The 22,301-nt window shown below is 37.4% G+C and overlaps 1 protein-coding gene across 17 annotated transcripts in view; it reads right to left on the minus strand.

Annotated features, from left to right (window-relative positions):
• Positions 1–22,301, minus strand: part of ptprt (protein tyrosine phosphatase receptor type T) — a 311,398-nt gene that overhangs the window by 104,068 nt on the left and 185,029 nt on the right. For 7 of the 17 annotated variants that reach the window (XM_078948030.1, XM_020703322.3, XM_078948027.1 and 4 more), the window contains one exon: positions 15,885–15,917. The exons of 3 other annotated variants lie outside the window; for them this stretch is intronic. In XM_078948030.1, the coding sequence (XP_078804156.1) occupies positions 15,885–15,917 (33 nt within the window). Of the gene's footprint in view, positions 1–10,237; positions 10,268–15,884; positions 15,918–22,301 lie in introns of all 17 variants that reach the window. 7 more of the 17 variants (XM_020703325.3, XM_020703323.3, XM_078948025.1 and 4 more) reach the window with 2 other exon arrangements.

A 22,301-nucleotide genomic window follows, 5' to 3' on the forward strand; every position in this document is an offset into this window, starting at 1 on the left:
AACGTCCATATCCGAAGATACAATTATGTCCATGTCTTTCCGCTTGGAGGAAAAATTTAGGGATCGGGAGAAGCCAAAGAGGTAGGAAAGCAATTCAGATTCAGCCTTTATCAACGGTATCTATGTGCCATAATGCATATGCAGTTGAATTTGTTTTATTTATTGATTAATTTTTAATTGATTGTTCTAATTTAATTTAATACAAGAATCTTTTTCTGAAGAGGTCCAGTAGCCTGCAAATTCTTTTCAATGTCTTTATACTAATAACAAAACAATGTTCACTCACTAACAGACTTGGTATTTGCTAATTTGTGAAACGAATGTTAAAGTAAATGCTTACAATCTGCTCTACGTCCCTCTTAATGAAACACGACATTGGTTGTTTTTTTGCTGTTGTAGTTAGTGCCTTTTGCTTTAGAGGTTTATTACTTATCCATGTAACTTCTTAACTTATGACTTGGAAATTACAACTTTATTATCATAAAATATAGATTATTTTACTCATAATTCTACAATTTTTTTAAACATAATATTGTGACTTTTTTCTAATAATTTTTGGACTTTATTCTTGTAAAATTATGAACTTTTTACAACATTATTCTCGTAAATATGTTTAGTTTTTTCTTTTCATAATGGCAGTAATGCTCAGTTATACTTATGTGCTACCTGTAAGAAAAACGTAACTTCTATTTAAATAAAAAAAAAAAAAAATGATGTAAATGGATTTTAAAGGTTCCATGTGCCTGTTCTGTTTTCTAATTCAAAGTTTTTATGTCCAACTCAGTTATCAATACAGAAAAATTAAAAACTATTTCAAAAATGTTGAGACTGCAAGAATTCCTCAACAAATTTTAGACAAATATTTCAGTAGTAGTTTTCAGGGAACTCATGGTATGTGGTTCCATCTGACAGCATGTACACAAGTTACACTTTAACATTAACGGTTTCCTCAAATCATTTCAAATGGTTCTCATTTTGACCAGAAATACCAAAAGTGTCCAACATTGAATAAAATACAACATAAAATCTTTGTTTTGGACTGGAACTTTCTTGGTAACGGAAGGGTTACAGACATGGACGACTAGTATTTCTCCTTTGGATACGTCAATGTTTGCAGAGGGAACTGCATTTATTATGGCCTATTCTTGGCAAACCCACAGGGCAACCTGCAGGCATCAAATCTAACAGGGGAAATGACATTTAGTTCATATGTCGAGGGTTTGGCAGAACTCCTGGATTATGCCAGGACTGGCTTCAGCCACTCATTTGGCAGCTAGATATCTCAAATATCCTGAGGTCATCCCTGGGCAGTGCTGCAGTCAGACAGGCAGTCAGTCACCTCCAGATGACAGTGGTAGCTCTAGAGGAGGCTGCGGGCGAAGCCCAAACAAACTTTCATCTGTGTATCACAGGATTTAGGAGCAAACTTAACAACAGAGGGAGAGATTAAGGCATATAGAGAGAGATGAGGAGGTGAGGAAGCCTGAGAGACAGAAAGAGACATGCACAAACATATTCACACCACACCCCAATCTTACAGTAAGCATCCTTCAGGACTAACTTCAAATATGCTACTTAAACTATTTCTACTGGTGTCAGTCATCATTGTTTGCTGAATCATGACCCTTTTTTTTCTCAAATTTCCTTTTTTAATCACTAATCAATCAAACTTAAATTACCTTTCTCAAAACAAATTAAAAAAATATAGAATGCAAGATGTTTTTCATTGTTATAAGTGAAAAAATCTGCCATTGGAACTATCGAATTTGTCTTGGTAAGAATTCTCAAAATTAATTGCGATGTCCCGACTGTGACGACGTAGACAGTCTTGAAGACAGGTTTCAGGAAAGCGCCTGAACACCAGCCTCAATTGTTTGTTTTGTCTCTTTTCTCCCAGCACGTTAGCAGTTTATAGTTTCACCGGACACATGCACACACCCAGGCAAACAAATCATTCACATTTCAGATTTTGTTTAATTCGAAGGGTGCACACTTGGTTTTAAACAGAATCTTACTCACTATCTAAGTTTCCCTCCAAAAACAGCCAAACCAGAGCATTGTATAAATCAGCACACATATACACAGGAAACAGGAAGTAACTTCACATGTCAGAATAGTTTTTTTTTTTTTGCTTGTTTCCCTTTCTGTCTAATTGATTTTGTTTCAAACCAATTTCTGCATTTCAATTGTTACTATCTTTTTTTGTTAAATATTTGTACATTTTAGGGGTTATGTTTAGGAATACTCCAGGATCTAAGGCAGGACTTTGTTTTAAGGAAGTGTTTGGGTAATTGGCCTGTGGAAGAGGCTATGCCTTTATAATGGGGGAACTTTTCCCAGTTGGGGGAGAGCAGTACTGGTTGCAGTGGTGGCAGCAGGCTTTCCCAGAATCAGTTGAATTACTTCTTTGATTATTGTATTGGGATCAATGAAATCCCATTGTTTGAAATTTGGAGTCTGCTGGCTTGGTCATGTTTTTTTAGAGTTATTTATTCATTCACTGTTAAAAAGAACCCTGTCATACTGACGCTTTAACACAAAACACTCATATTTAGAGACATTGCTCTGACCATTGGAAATCACACCAAATCAACACAAAAGACATAATGATCACAAAAAACGGTTAAAAAAAGCTAAATATAAATTTCAGAAAGAAAACAAAACATTTTAGAAATAAAAAAACTCAAAAGTAACTTCTAGAAATAAAAATCAAATGTTAAAAAACGGGGACGTTGTTTATTGGATGATGAAGTTTGATTTTGGATAGTATTTTTAAATACGCTTTCAGTGTTCGCATATTTATAAACATTTATGATTAGTACAGAGCATGTCCAATATCGCTTGATGCCAAATTACCTTTGATTGAAAGTCATTTTTTTTTTCCTAAAATGTAATGTTTTTTTGATTATTTGTTTTGCTCATTTAATTTTCATGATCTTTAGTATGTTTTTGTATTGAGTGGTCGTATTTATATCTTTAAATTAGGTACTTTTAAGTACATACATTCATGTACTTTTTCTCTAAAAAATATCCCATATCAAACGCTACAGTCCAACTTTCCTTGATCCTAGTCCAAATAAAACTAGACTAGACTAACACATTTTAAGAAAGATTTGTTAGAATTATAATATAATTTATATATTATATAAATTATGAATCAAAAAATATTTTCACGAGAGATAATAATAATAATAATAATGGATTGGATTTATCTGCGCTTTTCAAGACACCCAAAGCGCTTACATTATGTCCATTATTCATTCACTCCTCATTCATACTTATCGATATTGCCTAAAACAATATGCTGCCAAGATCACGTGACTCAACAAGATATTCAAGATTTACTTTCAACAAGTCGTTGCATCAAAATGAAAAGTTTCTACAGTAGTGTGTCAGTTTTGTCTCATATCAAGTGAAAAAAGATATTTAAACTAAAAACTTGACAAAATAATTGTCGAGTTTTCGTGCTTTTCTTGTGTTCTGTTTTGGTTTATAACAAAAAGGGGAAATAATTAGACCTTAGAATTTGGAAATATTATTAAAAAAATGAAACTGAATAAAATGTGGGAGATTTGAAGGAGAGAATGCTTTTTTGGAAAAAATTAAAATGAGAAGGATATTCCACTGATGCAAGGCACAGACTTTCTGGGGACCTACATCAAAACCAAACTTAACATAAAAATGAAAGTCTTTGAAGAAATCTTTTATCTCATTGTCTCTACATCTGAATATGGTCATTTTTTGGAATTTCTGCATACTGACTGTGAACACATGAGGTTTGCCTTTGTGGTAGAGTGTCCTCTACCACATTTCCAATGTACTCATCTGGACTTCCCAATAGTCTAAAAAAAGATCTTTGAGTGTTTGCTTTCACCATCCAATCCTGCGGAAACCCCCCGAGGACAGCTAGTGCACATCCAACACACTACCTGCTGTGACAAACCAGCAGCATCTGACTAAAGCAACATTTGCTTCTCACAGGTTAGTGTTGGGGTCTCTGTCTACATACAATCATGCCTGTAGAGGTTTCACCATGCCAGAATGTAATTATTCTTTCTGCAGAAACTATTTTATTGAGTAAGGAAAGTAGCAAAACCAAATTGATGACTTCTGTCATTCTAACCGTCTCAATTTCTGGCTGTAAAGTAATTTCTTCTGGGGTCACAATGCCTGAGGGGGGCTGTTTTAAGAGATAGTTTTGACATTTGGGGATATTTCCGCTCAGTGAGGACTCAGACCTGATTTGAAGGAAATTTTTTTGTTGCTTTGAAGACAGCAAGAGGAGCAGGGATTTTTAGAAATTCTCTGCAGGGATTTTTTGATGGGCTCAGGGCAACAGAGTGCACAAACTTGCACAAGTCTATTCATTTGTGTTAAGGTGTGCATGGGTGTGTAGTAAGGAGTGTGCTCCTGTACGTGCTTGTGCATGTATGAAGACAGCTATAATAGCTCTTCATTAGAAGTAGCTAATAAGCAGGAAATGGCCACTTGGTGGAGAAGATAACAGTAAATTGCATTGACCTGTTAGGGTGAGACTCTTTAGGAAACGGTCGTGCAAACAATGCAGATGAAGTTTAACTTAAATCCTTCACCACACTATCGATCCAGTTAGGTTACTAGACAATGCAGCATAATATTCACATGGTCACAGTGTGGAGATTTCTATTTTTTTAGGCATTATGGTGAAAGTCACAAACTGAAAGGATGATAGACAAGGTCATTAAACTGAAATTAAATTTATAAAAGTAGGTTTGAAAAAAGTGAATTTTTTTATCTGAAATTGATGGATGAGAGGTCAATTTAATAAAGATGAAAATAATTTGATTAAGAAACAACAAAGGTTTAATATGAAGTGCTGTCATACATTTATTAGCAAACTCACTGAAATGGACTGTAACCAGTTGCAGCCACCAAGTTACATTTAATTCATTTGTTTTTAGGTAACCTTTTGTGGTTTTTAGTAGCTTGACTTCTTTTGGCATTCCTTTTTTTTTTTTAACTTGTCCTGTCCAGCTGGGCAACAGATGAGAGCTGAAGGCCTCTTGTGTTGGACATATTTTACTTTAACAACAGGGGTTATGAATCTTCTGACAAACCAGAGGTATGTCTGAATAAACCCCTTTTGTAATCGAGGCCAAACTTTATTCATTTTAATCGCATTTGAAGATCTTTTGTGTTGGACCGGTGTAGGTACCGGATGTTCTCGGGTTGCCGGATGTTCTCGGGGTCCTTCAGGGTCCTTCCAATGAGTTATATCACTAGAGGAGACATCACGTGGTTCCTCATGGGAGGAGAGCACCGCCATCTTGGTGAGGTCAAGTTTTGAAGACCAAACCACTTTTATAACATTTAATAAAGAGCTCTGTTTTTGCTTTCAATCACTTCATTATATGAAAAAGAAGAATGGCTTGAAATTGCTTAGTTTTGTTCAGAAATACAAACTTCACGAGTACCCCTAACTTAACTAGTATTAGACTGCTTAGATTTTTTTCTATGTTCCTTTATTTTATTTTACTTATGTTTTTATTTATTTGTGTGTAATGTTGATTGTTTCTTTTTTCCCCCTCTATTCTTTATTTTCTATGTCAATATGTTATATTTGGCAATGGTGACTGATCTTCGAGGCAATATTGATTACATCGTTATTGTTCGTTGTTAACGTTAATGTCATTGTTAATGTATGATACCGCAATTGTCAATAAAGTTTTTAAAAAAACTTAGCGACGTTAACTCATTGGTCGTGGCAACTTACAGCCAATCAAATAGTGTGACGTCATCATTGGTCGAAGGACCCCGAAGGACCCCGAGAACATCCGGCAACCCGAGAACATCCGGTACCCACACCGGACGGAAAAGGAAAGGAGGGAAGAAGAGAGAGGGATGTTAGAGGGGGGGTAGGAGGGTGATTATAAGAAGAGGGGGGTGGGGGTAAAACCATGAAGCACTATAAGACAACAAGTTTCTGGATGGTTATAATCATTACAGTGAGGTTCAGATGTAATACAAGTCTATAAGGTCAACATGTACACAACACAAATAATGTTCCCACACGCATACTTATGCTTTCAAACCAACTAGTGTGAAATATTTCATTCAATCAGGCAAAATATTTGTGCAAAGGTGCTCGAGTGATTGTTTATGTTCTTCTAAAATGGATGATGGAGTTTAAAAAGAAGGAGGGAGAGTGTCCAGCCATCCCCACACCAAGACCCCCGCCGCAGAAACAGAGGCAGCCAGAAGCCCCCCAATACCCTCACGGCAGCAGGCAGAGAACAAACGCTCCCCGGGGTGATCACATCCGCCACTCAGGCCAAGGCCAGCAGGACCACCACGGGGGCCCCCAGAGCCAGGGAGGCATGGGGGGACAGAGAGTGCAGCTCTAGCCCAACCAGAAAAGCAGCCCTCCCGCCGCGCCAGGGAGAGCCCAAAGCGGGGCCCCGCCCCAGAAGAGCACCCACAGCCCCAGACGAGAACCTCATCACCACCCAGGAGTTCTGGGCATCCCTCCGCCCCAACCCCAATGTATGAGCTGGGACCCCCCAAGGGAGACCCGTCCCCCGCTCCAGGCAGCCACCCACCCGGCCCACGGTTGGTCCAGGAAGGAACAAGGCAGGGGCCGGTCACCCCCGCCCAGGAGGAGGACACCCAGGGGAAGAAGGGGTCCACAAGAAGTGTTGTAAACATGGTCTGACCAGGCTCGCCCACAGTTGGAAATTTGACGAGGCCCAGCGCTCAGGGGCAAGGACCACAACCCACACCACAGGGACTCTGACACCCCCCAGGCTCAGGTGAGATGTGATCCCCGGCTCTTGGTCTTGCCAGAAAGCTCAGGGATCCCTCTCCCTGGGTGGATAGAGAGCTGCCGGGCCCAGGAAGCTAGCACCCGGGTTGCCGTTGCCAAGGGTCCAGTACCCCCTACCAGTGATGGAGTAGGGGACAGATGGTCCGAGGTCCCACCTTCCTTGAAAATTGCATGTGTGTGAGGGTGTGTGTGTGCATGTATCTTTGTTTGTATTGGAGTGTATATTTTGAGGGTTAAAGGGTGTGTGTACTAAGGGGGTGCAGTTAAAATTGGTAGGTAGGGTACTGAGGGGACGTCTCCTGAATTCCAATCACCCTCCAAGGGGCCCTACATGTCCATGGTGCAGTCAAAATTGGCGGGTAGGGCGCTAAAAGGACATCTGCAGCTTGCTGGCAGTGACGTCCAAGCAACCCCCCTACCAAGGGCCCTGCATTTCTAAGGTGCAAATAAAACCGAGAGGGGGGGTGGCATTCCATACGGTAACAATGGGAGGGGGGACCACTGCCAAGTAACTCCTCCCCCCAAGGTGCATCGAAGGCTGTACCCCCCATCACCCTAATAAGAAATAATATGAGGAAGAGGGTAAGTCGGGGACAGTCTACCCCCGGTGGTCAAACAGCCGTCCCCCGGCCCCCCCAGCATAGGGCCCAGGTCCCCTCAGTCCAGGGGTCCCATCCCCCAAAGCGCGACCATCTATTGCTATTCCTAGTGAGCCACACAGTTCACTTTAGATTTGTTTCAAAGAACTGCTGATCGATGACTAGTACTTATGTATTCAAGCATCAAGGATGGCCTTGTCTTACATAAATACATGCATTTATACTAATAGAATGAACTATAGTTTTTTATTGTTTGCAGTAGTAGATTTAGTTTCAGCCTTCCAAACAATCTACACAGGAAATAATGCCCACTTCCTGTTTCGAGTCTGTTGTAAAACAATGAGCTGCAGTTTTTAATTCTGTAAAAGTGCTTTCAAGCTTGATCAGAGACCTGGTGCTTCATTTTTTAAGCCATTCTACTTAGGACTGACTGCTCAATGTGCTCTAAAACAAAACAAGTCGTTTACTCCCAGTGCTTTACTCCCAGTGCTTTTCTCCTGGGACTCTGGCTTCCTCCCACCGTTAATCTGTAACTCTAAATTGTCCCCCTAGGTGTGAATGTTATTGTGCTTGGGTGTATTATGGCGACATGTCCAGGGTGTTCCCTTCCTTCACCCACGAGTGGCTGGGTTAGGCTCCAGCAGCCTAGTGACCCCAAAAGGGACAAAAATGGGTTTAGAAATTGAATGATCTTTCACAATAAACCTAATCATGTATTGCTCCACCTCCTTTACATTTGTCATGGTCTTTCTGATCAGTTCACATAAAGTTTATCCTCTCCCAGTTTTTGCCACTTTTAGGCTGAGCATATTTCTAGCCATTTAACTTAAAACTAATTGTGAATAAAAGTCATAAAATTATTTTGAAAGGAAACAAAAGTGCAGGTAAAGTTGCACCTGTTAAAGACATAAGCCTACCTATCAATCAGCTAGTAAAGGTCAAAAGGTGGTGATCTATATTGTTTCCTTTACATTACTTTGAAGGAACAGGAATGTAAATGAAGATATTTTCTGTGCTTGAAAGTAAAGGTCTGAAATGACTGCCAACTCAATTACTCCTGCACAGCACAAATCTGTCACGTTGTTTAGCTCATTCTGTGTATAATGTAAATGTGTCTACACTCTGAACAGAGCTGGATAGTGTTTTTGTTTTCTCTGACCTTTGAGGTTTTGTTGAGAAATGGTTTGTTTAGTAACAACATTTTCATTTCATTTCACTTCATTTTATTTCCTGACATTTTCCTAAAAATTTGTTGATGCAACTCCAGAATTACAGAACTGTTCTTCCCTGCCTTCATTCCTGTTCTTTACAGGTAATTCTTTCAAGTCTTATTTCTTGCCTTTTTATCCTCATTAAATGATTTTCATAGATGGACAGGTTCCCTTTGGTAAACATTTATTTCACTCTGCATCTTTCAAACACGCTTTTATTTATTTATTTATTTTCGTTGACAGCGCACTGTGTTCTGCATCTTATAGACCTTGCCAAGGACAATCAATCCCCTCTATGCCACGTTTCCAAATCTACATAAATCTGATCATGAGCAGATCTGGAATTATTTTTCTATGTATTTTTGACATTTGATGAAGTTAAACAAGCGAGAAAATTGTGAAAATGTTCATGTCTGCCTGAGAAAAGTGTAAAAAGTGTGTAGTGAGGGGTTTTACTGCCTTGAAAGACGTGTAATTCTTATTTGTGGATTTCACTTTTCGCTGGTTATTTTTAGAACATAACCCCTGTGATAAAGAAGGGGAACACTGTTTTTCTTCTCACATTCTTCTTGATCATAGACTTGTAAACAGTCAGAGAGAGGGAAACTTTTATATTGTCTATTAAACACTAAATGTTTTCTTGATGTACATCTCGTTGGAAGTTAATGATGAGTTTATCATTTTTAATCAAATGCATACTTTTTTTGACTTTGGAGTGGCAGAGCACAAAACCTTTCAGTTTCTTTGTGAATCTTTGAATTGAGTTTCTTGTATTTTTCAGTCTCTCTCATTCATAAATGTATATTTTATTATGTCACTAACATGCATTTTTTGTCTCATAACAGTTGTTTCAGTGTTTTAGTTTTGTGTCCGTCTCATTACTGTCCTTTTGGCCTTTGTCCCACTGACGACAGCCCATGGGTGGATGTGGAGCAGCACAATCACCACGGTGTGTAGAGTCTTTGTGCTTTGACCTTGTCTATTAATAAAATTTAATTTATGGTGTCATACAGCAGCTCTGTCCTTTTTTTATAAAATTAGAATTTCTTGTGAATTTCACCTTGTAATGAAAAAACAGGTCATGCTTCTTGCTTGTTAGGATAATCATGAGTACATTGACACATGACACACCAGTCATGTGGATTACTTCCACCACCTGCCGCTGGTTCAGGATGGCGCCATGGTGCTTTAAGCTCTTACTGATTACAATGATCTCCAATCAAAGCACCACTACTTTTAGCCCGTGCTTTTGAGAGACCAGTCAAATCATGTTTGAAGGGACTGGAGCATTACAGTTTAGGTTTTTAGTGTCTTACATTGTCGTTAATACTTTTCCCCTTTAGTATTAGTTGGGGTAAATAAAGCAAAACAGGATTGAAACTTTTTTTTTTTTTTTTTAGGTTAACTGCTTAAAAATAAAGCAACATTAATCCACTTTGCTTATTTTTCTTTTGTCTGTAGTTTCCCTGCAAGCAAATCTAATCTCAATATTCCATTTTATTTTTGCTTTTTTCACAGATTGTTCAATGTTAAATATAATAAACAGAACAAACAGAAGTGAAATCTATAAAGAAGAAGTGATGAGCTGAGTCATGTGTTGCTCCTGATGGGAAATCTCTACTTACAGGTAATAAGAGTAGGAATAAGCATGTCTTCTGAAGCATGGTGAGGTGAGGCCGAGGATGACAACAGAGCAAAACCCAGAAAAGGACAAACACATTGGATTAGTTCATGGATGTAGTAAAAACACTTTTGACTTATTTGCACATGTCAAGTCAAATTCATCTGTTACAATTTAAAGGTCCACCTTTTTCTAAGGTTAACTTGCCTTTGTGTCCTCTTGTGCAATTTTTCTAATCTAAATATTTTGTAACATTTAAAGCCAGGTTTAAATATTTTTTTTTTTTTTTTTTTGTATTTTTTCATCTTTTCATTTTTTTTTTTTTTTTACCTGCAATCAACTTACTTTTATTTGTTTTAGTCATTTATTTATTAAGTAGTTAGCAAATTTAAAGGATGAGAGAACAAAAGCTGAGATATCCGATCCATCCATTCATCCATCCTTCATCTTCTGCTGGGATATGCAAAATATTTACTTAAGAGTCCAATGTGCATTAGGTGTGAAGTGGTCAGCACTCAGCGTAAAATATTAGAGGTAGTAAGCAAGTTTATGTCTCGTGAAATTATGACTTCACTCTCCCATATCACTGCATTTTTTTTCTCAGGAGATTTTTCCATGTGAACTTAGAGAGGTTAAAACACAGAAATAAATACATTCATAGTTTAATGCTTCAGGCAAATGATTTAATAAACAGTATGTAGGAAAGAGCAAGTTTTTTTTTTTATGATTGATAGTATCGTCTGAAGTTGTGATACTGCTGTGAAGCAGCTTTGGTTTTGCATTGTACTTGACTGAAACACGTAAAGTCTATTCTTTTAAGTATTGAATTTAAAACCAGTTCAACTTTTTCCAGTTTTTTTAAAGATCAAAAACCTCAATTTTCGATTGGTTCAAAGTGAATACATTTTGAAGGCAGATCTGTGGGGCAAAAAAATTGAAGATAAATATTGGCCTAAGGCACCACTGTGACCCCCAAGAGGTTGTTTTGGAGAAAGATATGGGATAAAGAGTGAAAGAAGAAAGAGAAGATGAAGATGAGGAGGAAAATATGGTCAAGAAGATAAAGTTTGATGAGAATTACTTGTCAAAAAAGGGATAATGTCAGAGTAGGATCTTTGCTTTAATAGCAAAAACATTTACAAATAAGTCATGAAATGTTGGATTATGCTTTAGTTATGTTTGCATTCTTACTGCCCTTTACCTATCAGTGTGTGTGTCTGTGAGTGAGTTTGATACAGGGCTCCCTGCTTTATCGCTTTAATCACTTGTTGGCAACTTTTCCCTCTGGCATGCACCTTTCATCTGGTGAGAGGCCAGAGATAGGGATCTCATCATATTCGAGGACACACAACACACACAAGTGTGTGCACACACCCAGAGCCACACACAAGCTCACACTTCATCTCAGACTGGGGGAAGTCAAGCACAGTTGAGAGGGATCAATATTTGTTTTCCCAATTACAGAAGGAGCGACACAACTTCGACCACAGATTGTATCTACCTGTGAAGGCGGAAACTGCTATATAGATATATACTGCAGATATATACTGCTATATATATATATATATATATATATATATATATATATATGACATATATAAGACAAGTGTTTCATTCCAGTTGTTCATGAACATGGCGCATAGATCTCATAGGCGTGAACCTGCACCGATACAACCAAGTCAACACCAAATTTTTATTGTGTTACCAACATGCAGCTTTTGCACACGCACAGCCATACCCATAACCCTCTCTAGGGGTTTGCTGACATTGTCCTTATGCTATTAATAAAGTGCAGAGCATTGATAGTCCTGCTGTAAAAGCTGTGGCTTTTTAAAATGGTCATAAATATTAAAACAGCGTGGAAATAAAAACGCTTCACCTGGTTGTGTGCGAGTCCATGTGTGTGTCTGTATATCTAAAATAATACTTGCTTTATTTCCTGATTAATTTTTTTCAATATTAAATTCAAAATGTTTCCATAAATATGTCTTGGCCCATCATTGGAGCTCAGTTATGCCATAACAAACGGAGTACAGCAGGAACATAAAGTGCTTTTTTAATGTTTGGTCTATGCACCTCGTAAATGGTGAGATAAAGCCTGCAGATGTCTGAAAATGTTAGTCTGTGAGTAACAGTCCCCTTCTCTTTGTGACTGTCATTACTGAAATAGACAAGTGTTCATTACTTTAGCTGAAATGTCACCCCAGAAGATCATTGCTCTTCTGACGATATTAAAGATTGCTAACGGAGAATTGTCAGAACGGCAGCAAATCTATTGTGAGTATTATGGTAGCATAATTTTATGGTTAAACAAAAAAAGATAAAAAATACTAAAAGTGACATAATATAGTTGGATTTGCAGTCAAACCCACAGAGCCCCACTGAACTATGAAGTCATGTAAAACCTCTGTATTAGAGATTGTAGTAGGTTTAGGGGATGTCATCTGGACTTGGTTTTAAAGTTGGAAGACGTTTCGCCTCTTATCCAAGAGGCTTTGTCAATTCTGAAATAGCTGGTCTAAGAGCTGGTATATATGCACTCATTGGGGGAGGAGTCAGACCTGAAACTGGAGGTGTTGTCCACTTAGCCTATGTGGTTTCGGGTCGTTAATAGTCCTTTGTCCTCAGCTGGGGGTTGGGGAGTCAGTGACTCCCTCTCCAAAATGGTCGTCTCTTTCAGCGGTTAACGACTCAGGTGGAACTGGTTTGGTTTGTTTAGGTTTCAAAACACTGCCGTAGATGGATGGAAGAATAAATAAATAATAAACGTCTTCCAACTTTAAAACCAAGTCCAGATGACATCCCCTAAACCTACTACAATGGAACCAACCTGGATGAATGAGAGTCTTCATAGATCTGTATTAGAGAAGCAAAGCCACACTGTATTACTCGTGTTTATTTGAAGACACTCAACTGGAGAAAAAATAACGGATAAATGTTTTTAAAACATACAACTTGACTGAAATGCATAATACTTGCAAGTATTTGCCTTCACAAGTGGGCATCAGTTTGTCTTTATTAGCACACCTGAAACTTCGGATTCTGTCTCCAATCAGTCTATTGCAGTTCCACAGGCCACACAACTGTGACTCATTTGGTGCACTTTCTAACTCCCAGAAAATAGACTGAGTACAATTATTTCAAACAGATTTAAGACAATTTATTTTTAGCTTTCAGAGCCAGGTAAAACGTTACCCAAGTTTTAGAAAGAATTAAAGAAAAGAAAAAAACATTACGCATAAGCCTAGACACCATCACATGGGGAACATGTAGGAACAGGATTGGGTGAGTAAGGGCTTGAACTAATTTTGAAATCTCACAAGTCACAAATCTTAAAGAACTTTGTGTAAAACAAAAAAAAGGCTAAAAAATAATTTCTTTTAAATATGCTAAGATATTTTTTACATTTATTAAAAGTCCATTGTTTAAATCTTGTGTGGAGTTCATAGTTTATTTCCATGCATGTGTGGGTCTTCTCTAAGAACTGAGTCCTAAAGGTCACAAACATTGTTTTGTAGGCCAACTGGTAACACTAAAGTAGCTCACTAGAGCCGTGTTTCCACTGAGCGTTACAGTACGGTATTTTTAGTGTTTCCAATATAAGATGAACCCATTGAACCATACAGAACTGTACCATTTTTGGGACCCCGTTGGTCGTAGGTCCAGAGAAAAAGGAAACAACCACTTAACCACTTAATGTAAATGAGACTCAAGTGTGTAGTTGTCTGTCTCTGTGACAAGTCACCTGTCCAAGGTACACTCTGGTGTCACTTAATGTCACCCCAGTTCCATGAAATACTAAGCCAAATGCAAAATCAACCAGACACAAAGCAAAGCAGATGTGTTGTGTGGTCCCACTGACAAATGTACATTTTTATTATTTTTAGATAAAGTGAGAGCCAAAAAAAATCACCAAAAATAAAAACTTCAATTGAAAATCAGCCAGAACAACCTTTATGTACAGAGAGGTTTTTCGTTTTTTATGATTCTCCTAATTGGGTAAGAAATTCTTCTTGTATATATATTTATATATACCATTTAATAGACCATTTTTCAGACAACAGAATTAGAGGGGAAGGAAAGATAAGAATCTTTCCTGTTCCTTAAGTCGGCAGTGGGCAATCTACATGGAACTGAAGATGGAACCTAAGGATGTTATTTGAGTTCCTGCACTCAATTGCCACCTTTGATACAAGCCAGTGACTTTCTCACTTCGATAGTGACATTTCGACATGTGCATATTTTTCTCTGTAACATTACAAAATAAAATTAATTCAATGTAATTCTGGGCTGCAGTACAGACATGCATGTTAAGAAAAGGTAAACTGGGATTTGAGCTGAAACAAATCCAAAGCAAAAGCTGCATGACAGGATTGTCTCTGAGCCCAGAACAGTGTAGGTGGAGATATTTGTGAAGTCTCAGATTTCGTTCGGTAAGATATTGCCACATATCTCCCCCTTAATCACCCACATATGCTTTATTTGCTGAAGCCAAACACATCATTTTAAACTAAAAAGTTTCACAAATTATTAACCTTTCTCTAATACTGGAGGCGGCACGCCGGATGAAATCTTGCTTTGGGAAATTCCTATATCATTGTTTGCTCTGATCTGAAATTCAATTATGTGAGCCTGGTCTCACCAAACAGTCAAACTTAATGGGATACACTTTATCTTCTCGGTCTCTTCCTGAATGAGTATTTTCAGTTTATAACAGGAAAAGAGACATTTGTGCAAATCACAGAATTATTGTGACAATAGATCAAAGCAAATCATGGAAAAATTAGTGAACGCATCTCTCACTATAAAAAAGGAAAGTAGAAGTAATGAAGGAGTTCAGAAAAGATAAATCAAGTGGGTTTTTTTATGAGAATGAAGCAAATTATGAACAACATCTGATAATAAAAGGAGCGTTTTAAAGAAGTTAAACATAACATGTTGCCGCTAAGTGGGCAGTCTGCATCCAAATAATCTAATAAATCATACACATTAAGATAGTTTGTCATCCATGAGGGGAATCCAACACTACACTAATGATGTGAGCATGGGGACAGTGCAGAAATGAGGACTTTGGAAATGGCTTGCATTAGAAATCTCAAAGGAGTAGAGAAGCCCAAATTTCAACCACTTAGTGACATGGATCTGGCTGTGTAATGGCGCTGAGCACAGCTTAAACTCCTTGTGTTTTTTGTGCTAAAAGAGGCCAAGGATAATAGTGTGTGCCACAGAGACTCATATATTTGGTGTTTCATGTTTTCATGCTTCCATCCATGTATATGTGTTGCTTGGGACAGCACATTTTGTGGCTCTTTTCAATGCTGTGATTTGTGACCACAGCAATTACGATGCACAGTGCACAGTGTCAGCACTTTCTTAAAGGTAAACTGCCAAGAAGCTGTGTATTAAAGTGCATTCTAAACAGATTTTTTGAAGTTTCCTCCCAAATGTTATTCTCATGAGGAGCATTTCCTTTTTTAGCTAAATATTGCTAAGTGTTGCATAGTGTAGTTTAAAACTATGCATATTTTTAGGCATGGTATTGGTCATATGGGATGCAGATGGAAAACATCAAATGCCATCAAAGCCTAGGTGAGAATCACAGTGAGGGGAGCGAGTGGATGTGTTGATGTCTAGAAATAAACATACAATACCCCACGCTCAGAGTTCTCCACGTGTGAATCTCTCTATCGGAGCAGGGGCAAGGCAGGTACAGGACAGGACAGGAGGGGGCGGAGCCAGAGGCAGGAAACAGGAAAATAGAGAAAGACATAACAGGGCGTGAGACTTGAGTCAGATAGGTTGTTGTAGTAAAGACATCTTGGTTTATCTGCAACTTTCCATTGTTGATTTCTTCACATTTTTGTATCTACGCTTTGATATCAAAGGAAAAGGTCTGACCTAACGTTCATAGAGCTGTAACTCTTTTTCCCTTTGTTCTTGATGCAAAATTTGGAACTAGAAAAAGGAGTTTCATGCAGGTGGGTACTGGAAAAGGTCTGAATGCTGAAATATGTTTTCATTCTTAACAATCTATTGGGAGTAATTTTGAACAAAAACACAACTGTGTCTCCATGTACTGATCAGAGACATGTTCAAATACAGATGGGCTAAAGAGGCCAAAAAACAATTTCATTTGCTTTCTGTCTGTTCCGGTAGCCCTAAAAGATCAGGCCTGCACTGTTTAAGCGTAAAACCAGCCTTTCTGTCGCAGCATAAATCAACACAGGGAGCTAGTTTAATAGTTCTTCTGCAAAGCTGCTGTCACATGATATAAAAACATAGAGCAATCTATCAAGCTGACTAGTCTTCAAACATGGACTATAGGTAGTGGAAATCCCAGAGTCTCGCGAGTCCCAGAAACAATTCATCAACCAGCTCAAAATATACACTTGACAAGGGAAAGACACAGAGCAAGGGACATTGCTGATTCATCGTAGAAAATGAACTAAATGGGCACAAAATTCAAACTTTGGAGAAAACACACATTTCCTCTACTTTCCTTGAGTGTAAAGTCACACAACTATATTTATGCAGGTGAAGTTTTACTCAATCAAACTTCAATGTTCAAATTTATGTTTCTTTTCAAGGAAACCAGACTTCAGAAAGAAAACCACTAAATTCATTCTGCCAATTCTAATAGAGGAATTTTAAGAAGGCATCCTCAAAATCTTTCTTGTTCACGCTATTTTCCATTTAGTGAAGTGTTACTTTAACTTTTCTGCCTCTTGAGTTATAACAGTCATATTTTTCACAAAGCAATCAGAATAAAATATATATTTATTTATCAATTTATGGTTGCAGGTTTTGGAAAATGTGACAAAATGTGTATGGGAAAGATTGACTTGCTGTAATTTGGATGATAAGAATATGACAGTCAGTGACAGGGAAGCTGGAATGAATGAGCCTGAAAGTATGAGACAATGGATTCAAATTATGGAATAACAAAACAAGAAAGAAAACCTATGTACAATATATGTATATGTCCTAATTAGGGAGGGCTGGAAACAGAAGTATATTTCCCTTTTTCCTACCCAGTTCTAAATTATATCTGTTCACTTGCTTTGGTAATTGCATGCTATCTGATCTGACCACACTGGAGTACAATTTCCCTGCAAAACCTAATGAATACCATGGTAGAATTTACCTTATTTCAAGAATGAGTTTTTAGGGGTTTTTTTTCATTACAGGGCTATAAACGTGTATATAACAACAGACTATCTGCCCATAATATTAAAAGTAGCAACAACAAAGAGCTTTTTTTAATAATTCACATCAACCTAAATTTCTCAGCTAAAAACCAAAGCCAAGTAAGTTACTTTATAGGCTCCCAGAAAGAAGTTACCATTTTCTAAAACTTATATTTTCCTCTGTTGTTAGCACAGGAGGATGTCTGTCCTAAAAAGCTAATTTTACCATATAAAACGAATAACATCTCATTAGCAGATCTAATAGGATAACTAGTTCTGCCTTTAGAAATGTAATACAATCCACACAGCTCTACCCTGATCAATAATGGTTTTAAATAAAAAGTACTATAGAGTTCGCACACATGCAAACACACAACTCTTGCATTTTACAATTGGCCATGAATAATATATAGGTTTACAGATAACAACAAAAGCATTTCAGATTAAAACAGCTTAAGTTTCTATTATTTGCTCTGCTTTTTCAGGTTGTGGTTGTGTTATGATACAATTCAAAAAATCCACAGCAGAGTGCTGCCAGACTGACCGGCCACAGCTTGTGGGAGGCAGTCTAGAACTGTAGTACCAAATCCAAACAGTTGGAAATACCGGTAATTTGTTTGAGAAAAAAGAGAAAGAGGACCCATAAGTACTTAAAACAAAACCTATAACTAAAGAATGACCAGACCATTCTTTTTAATGATCTTAATGACAGCTGGTGTTAAAAGACACAAAGAATACTCTTTTTTTAATCGATCTGGAAGCAGTTAAAGGATGTCTTGTTTTTATGATACTTTTTCAAAATTTGGACTCTGTATAGAGTCTTTCTGGGGCAGGGGGCAGCTCTAGGTGAAGCAATTGGGAGACAGGGTGTTAGGTGGCATGCTTAGAAGGTCCTTCAGCTATTATGGATGGCAGGGAAGACAATGCCCGACATCCTGGCCATGCCTGGGAGTTGTGCCAATGCCCCTTTGACCACTAGCTGTTCCTTCAGCCTCAAGGCCACTGTTGTCCTCGTTTGTGGAATCCTGAGCTTGCTTTAGATTTTGACTTATTGATCAATTTAGTAAATCCCAGAGGATAAACATTAGATTAATTCATAGTTTCATAGTTTTGAAACAGAAAGTTTAAACTTTTTGTCCTTCATTACCTTACACTTTTCTATCCGTCAAATATTCTAAGACTTGAGATAAAGAGGTCTGGCAGCACACACACTGACATTAGCCATTGTTTCTGGATGTTCAGACACATCAATTATTCATCAGCTGTCCTTTCAACCACTCCACGAAAAGTGGATCTCGCAGGGCTGGTTGTTTGAGCCCTGAGAGCCCCTTGGCTGCAGAAACACTGAATCCCCATTAAGACTTTGCTCGTGTCCAGGGTTATTCAATTTTACATTGCATTATTAAGAACAAGTTCTGGCTTTTTCCACAATGTAAAGTCCATTTGAAACACGTGTGACTGTTTGAAAGATTCATTGGACAGTTGTACATGTTACCTTACGGAAAATGTTTTATACCAGAATAATTTATAGGGGTTGAAAGGCTTGTAAAACATTCTTTGCCTTTTGAAAAATAAGTGCAATACAGACATACTGTCCAAAACCAAAATCTTAATGCTTTCTGAATACATTTTCTGCACTCATTTATTCAACTGTTCGTCCTCTCAATATCTGCAATTTCTTTCATTTTGGTGGAATACTGCTAGTTTTTCTTGACTTTTTTCTCACACGTTCTGACCATCTATATATCAAGAGACTACCAAATTAATATTAATCTTAAATAATTGTTGGAAAGAGGTTTTTTTTATAAAGACAACAGGGTAATAACTCTGCTGTCATGAAACACAAAACAGGTAACATTTGGTGAAGAATTCTGCACTCCATCACCAAGCTGCTGAAATAAAGGACCCTGTTCACTTTTTTTTCTAGTAGTGATTCTTCTGTTTAAGCCTGTGTATTAAATCCCAGTCCAATCCACTGGTCTATCATTTATGATTATGATGTTTTTAGCCAAAATCATATAACTTGTCTTTTTTTAGGACATAGTTCCTACAGAGTGGCAATAGTTAATTAAAAATTCACCACTGACTTGTCGGTGGAACTGTTGGTGAGGAGTAAGCCCACCCCCCACTCAGGGTGTTCTCAAGGTAAGCTTGGATAGAGCATGTCTGTGTAATCTGTTACTTTGCAAAGGTTTCCTGCTTTTTCAGATTCAGGAGTGAAACTCTGATAAATCTCTATAGACACACAAATGAAACAGCTAAAGTTTTTCTCTGTTCTGTTCTGAACTTAAGTTGTTTCACTGAAACATGGACTTGAGGTTCATCATAGTGATTTTTTTTAATCTACTTATGGCTCATTTTCCACAAATTTTCACAGGAGAGGCATTTGCCCTCCAGGTGCTTTTCATCTTTATTATGCTTGGTTACCTTGGTTAGCATCCCATTAACATATCCACTTGAACTCAAGGTTAACCAGTGGAGTCTTGCTTTCACTTTTCATAATTTTTAAATCGGATACATTTTCTTCCATCTTAAACTTGCTTCTTGTCTTTCAGTGACACCCTCATGTGAAGTTTCTACAGTTCACCTTATCTGGTTCTGATTATTTTTTTATTCCCCTGGTGTTTAGGATATGCTCTGCTAGACAGAGTTACCATCTGATTAGCATTAGTAAATGACCCTGTGCTCTGTCTGGGTCCCCAACTGCCCTGTCTCACATGAATCACATTGAATACTATACATAGACAAGCCACAATGTTCATTTTCACTCAATGTCATTGGCTTTGTTAGACACCGTACCTTTCTTTCTTTATGCATTATCCAGAACTGTGAACCTTTGAAGGACTACATTTCTTTTAAAAGAAATGCAAACAAGGAAATGTAAAATAATTTATGCAAAAACAATGTTCCACACCTCAGGAACCATCAATAGAAAAAACATTTTTGCATGTTTTCTAAAAAATAAAACAAACTATCATCTGCACTTCAATATTTGTTTAAAAAGACTTGTGCACAGAGCATGCACCGAATTAGATTGAATCTAAAAAAACAAGGGTCATATTAATAACTGTCTTTAAAACAAAGTCTGAATAGGTTGTATTGTCAAGCAGTCTAGTCTGGTTCTTCTAGAGTCTGGAAGAGAGGTCTGCAACCTGAGGCTCCAGAAACACATGCAGCTCTTTTACTTCCTCCAAAGTGGCCCCTCTGCCTTGAAAAATGCCAAAAATTGGAATAAATATTATAGGTTAGTGTTAGTTTTAGTTATGGTTAATTTCCTTTATTTTATTCAAGATTTGAAATTTATGTTTAGAGTATTACCATGTCAGATAACTGAGCAAAATTATAGTACCGTATTTTCCGGACTATAAGTCGCACTTTTTTTCATAGTTTGGCAAGGGGTGCGACTTATACTCCGCAGCGACTTATATTAGAAATAAATTGAAATAAATACATTGTTAACCCTCCTGTTATGTTCATTTGTGAGGAACAGAGATGATGTTTCTGGGTCAATTTGATGTATGAGGTATGTTAAGTGTTAAGAGTATGTTAAGTGCAGCTATCTCTGAGTTTTGGTCAGTAAGAATCTGGACCAAATGGCTCAGTAAAGGCAGTAAAGGTTGCAGACCCCTGGTCTAGCAGCTTTCTGCTGGCTGCATGAGTCAGTGTTGTTTATTTGTGGAAAAGTTGGAAACCCAAAAGTAGGCAGTCGTCTTAACTTACTGCACGTGTTTGTATCTGTAGACAAGTAAAATAAATAAATAATAGTGGAAGCTGTTGGTTGGTTGGGAAATCTATGTTCAAAGACGGATGTTTAGAAAACCCATCTATTATTGTGCATTCCTCATTTCTGAATGGAGGATCCAGAAAGTTACATACCATAACTGAACCCCTAATTGCTCCTGGTGGTCTGGTTGACACCATCATTGTGTCGATATGTGTAAGTGTGAGTGAATGGGACTGTGATTGTAGGGCACTTTGGGCCATAACCAAAGTTTTAAAAAAAGTATGTTGCTACAAATTATATTGTATATGATTTAAAAAATGGCATTGGTTTTTGGTAAATACATTTAAAAACTCATTCCAGAAATTGTGGTTGATCGTTCAGTCACTGAACCGTAAGGTGTGTATGGAATTAAACAGCTGCTACTGACATGTGAAAGAGATGCCCTTTACTTCACAATCCTTTTAGCTTACACTGTTCCCTTGGGTTGATTTGGGAATTTGTGTTTTTTTTTTTTTTTTTATAGCAGAACTGTACTTCATGTGAGATTCGATTCCAAAATGAGTGGAAAAAAATGAAAAGAACTTTAAAAAAATGTGACACCCAAAATATATATCCATAGTTAAAAGCTGTATGTGAGTGAGGTAGAAGGGATATGTGATTTAATGGAGTAGAGAAGAAAAAGTGAAGGAGAGAAGAGGCAGGTGATGGTAGTGGGCCAGAGTGGATGCTTTCAAAAGCACAAAGCTCTTTTTTTAGTTGACAAAATCAAATGTTCTACAAATCTATTGATAATTGCTCCATTGTTATTGGGTATTAGTCTTTTTCGTTAAGATTTTAAATATTCATTTGTTATCATATAAATAAAACAACAAAAAACATCACATTTTGATTAAATTATTATCCTATTGTCAAACATTTGTAACCAACCTTAACCCTGTAACCTTATACTACCGTGTCAGTACGTCTATTTCTAAGGAATGCCCACAAGTTTACAGTAAAATTATAATATAAACTTTTTACATATTTTATATATTTTAATTATAATAAAATTATGATCAATGAATTTATAAAATCCATTACTAAATTTAAATCAGAATGTGTTGCGGACCAGAAAAGGTTCTGTATTTTGGACAAAACCTAAAATATTAAATAATACA

The sequence above is a fragment of the Oryzias latipes genome, chromosome 5 (assembly GCF_053564925.1).
Source record: "Oryzias latipes strain Hd-rR chromosome 5, Olatipes_Hd-rR_3.1".
NCBI classification, from domain to species: Eukaryota; Metazoa; Chordata; class Actinopteri; order Beloniformes; family Adrianichthyidae; genus Oryzias; species Oryzias latipes.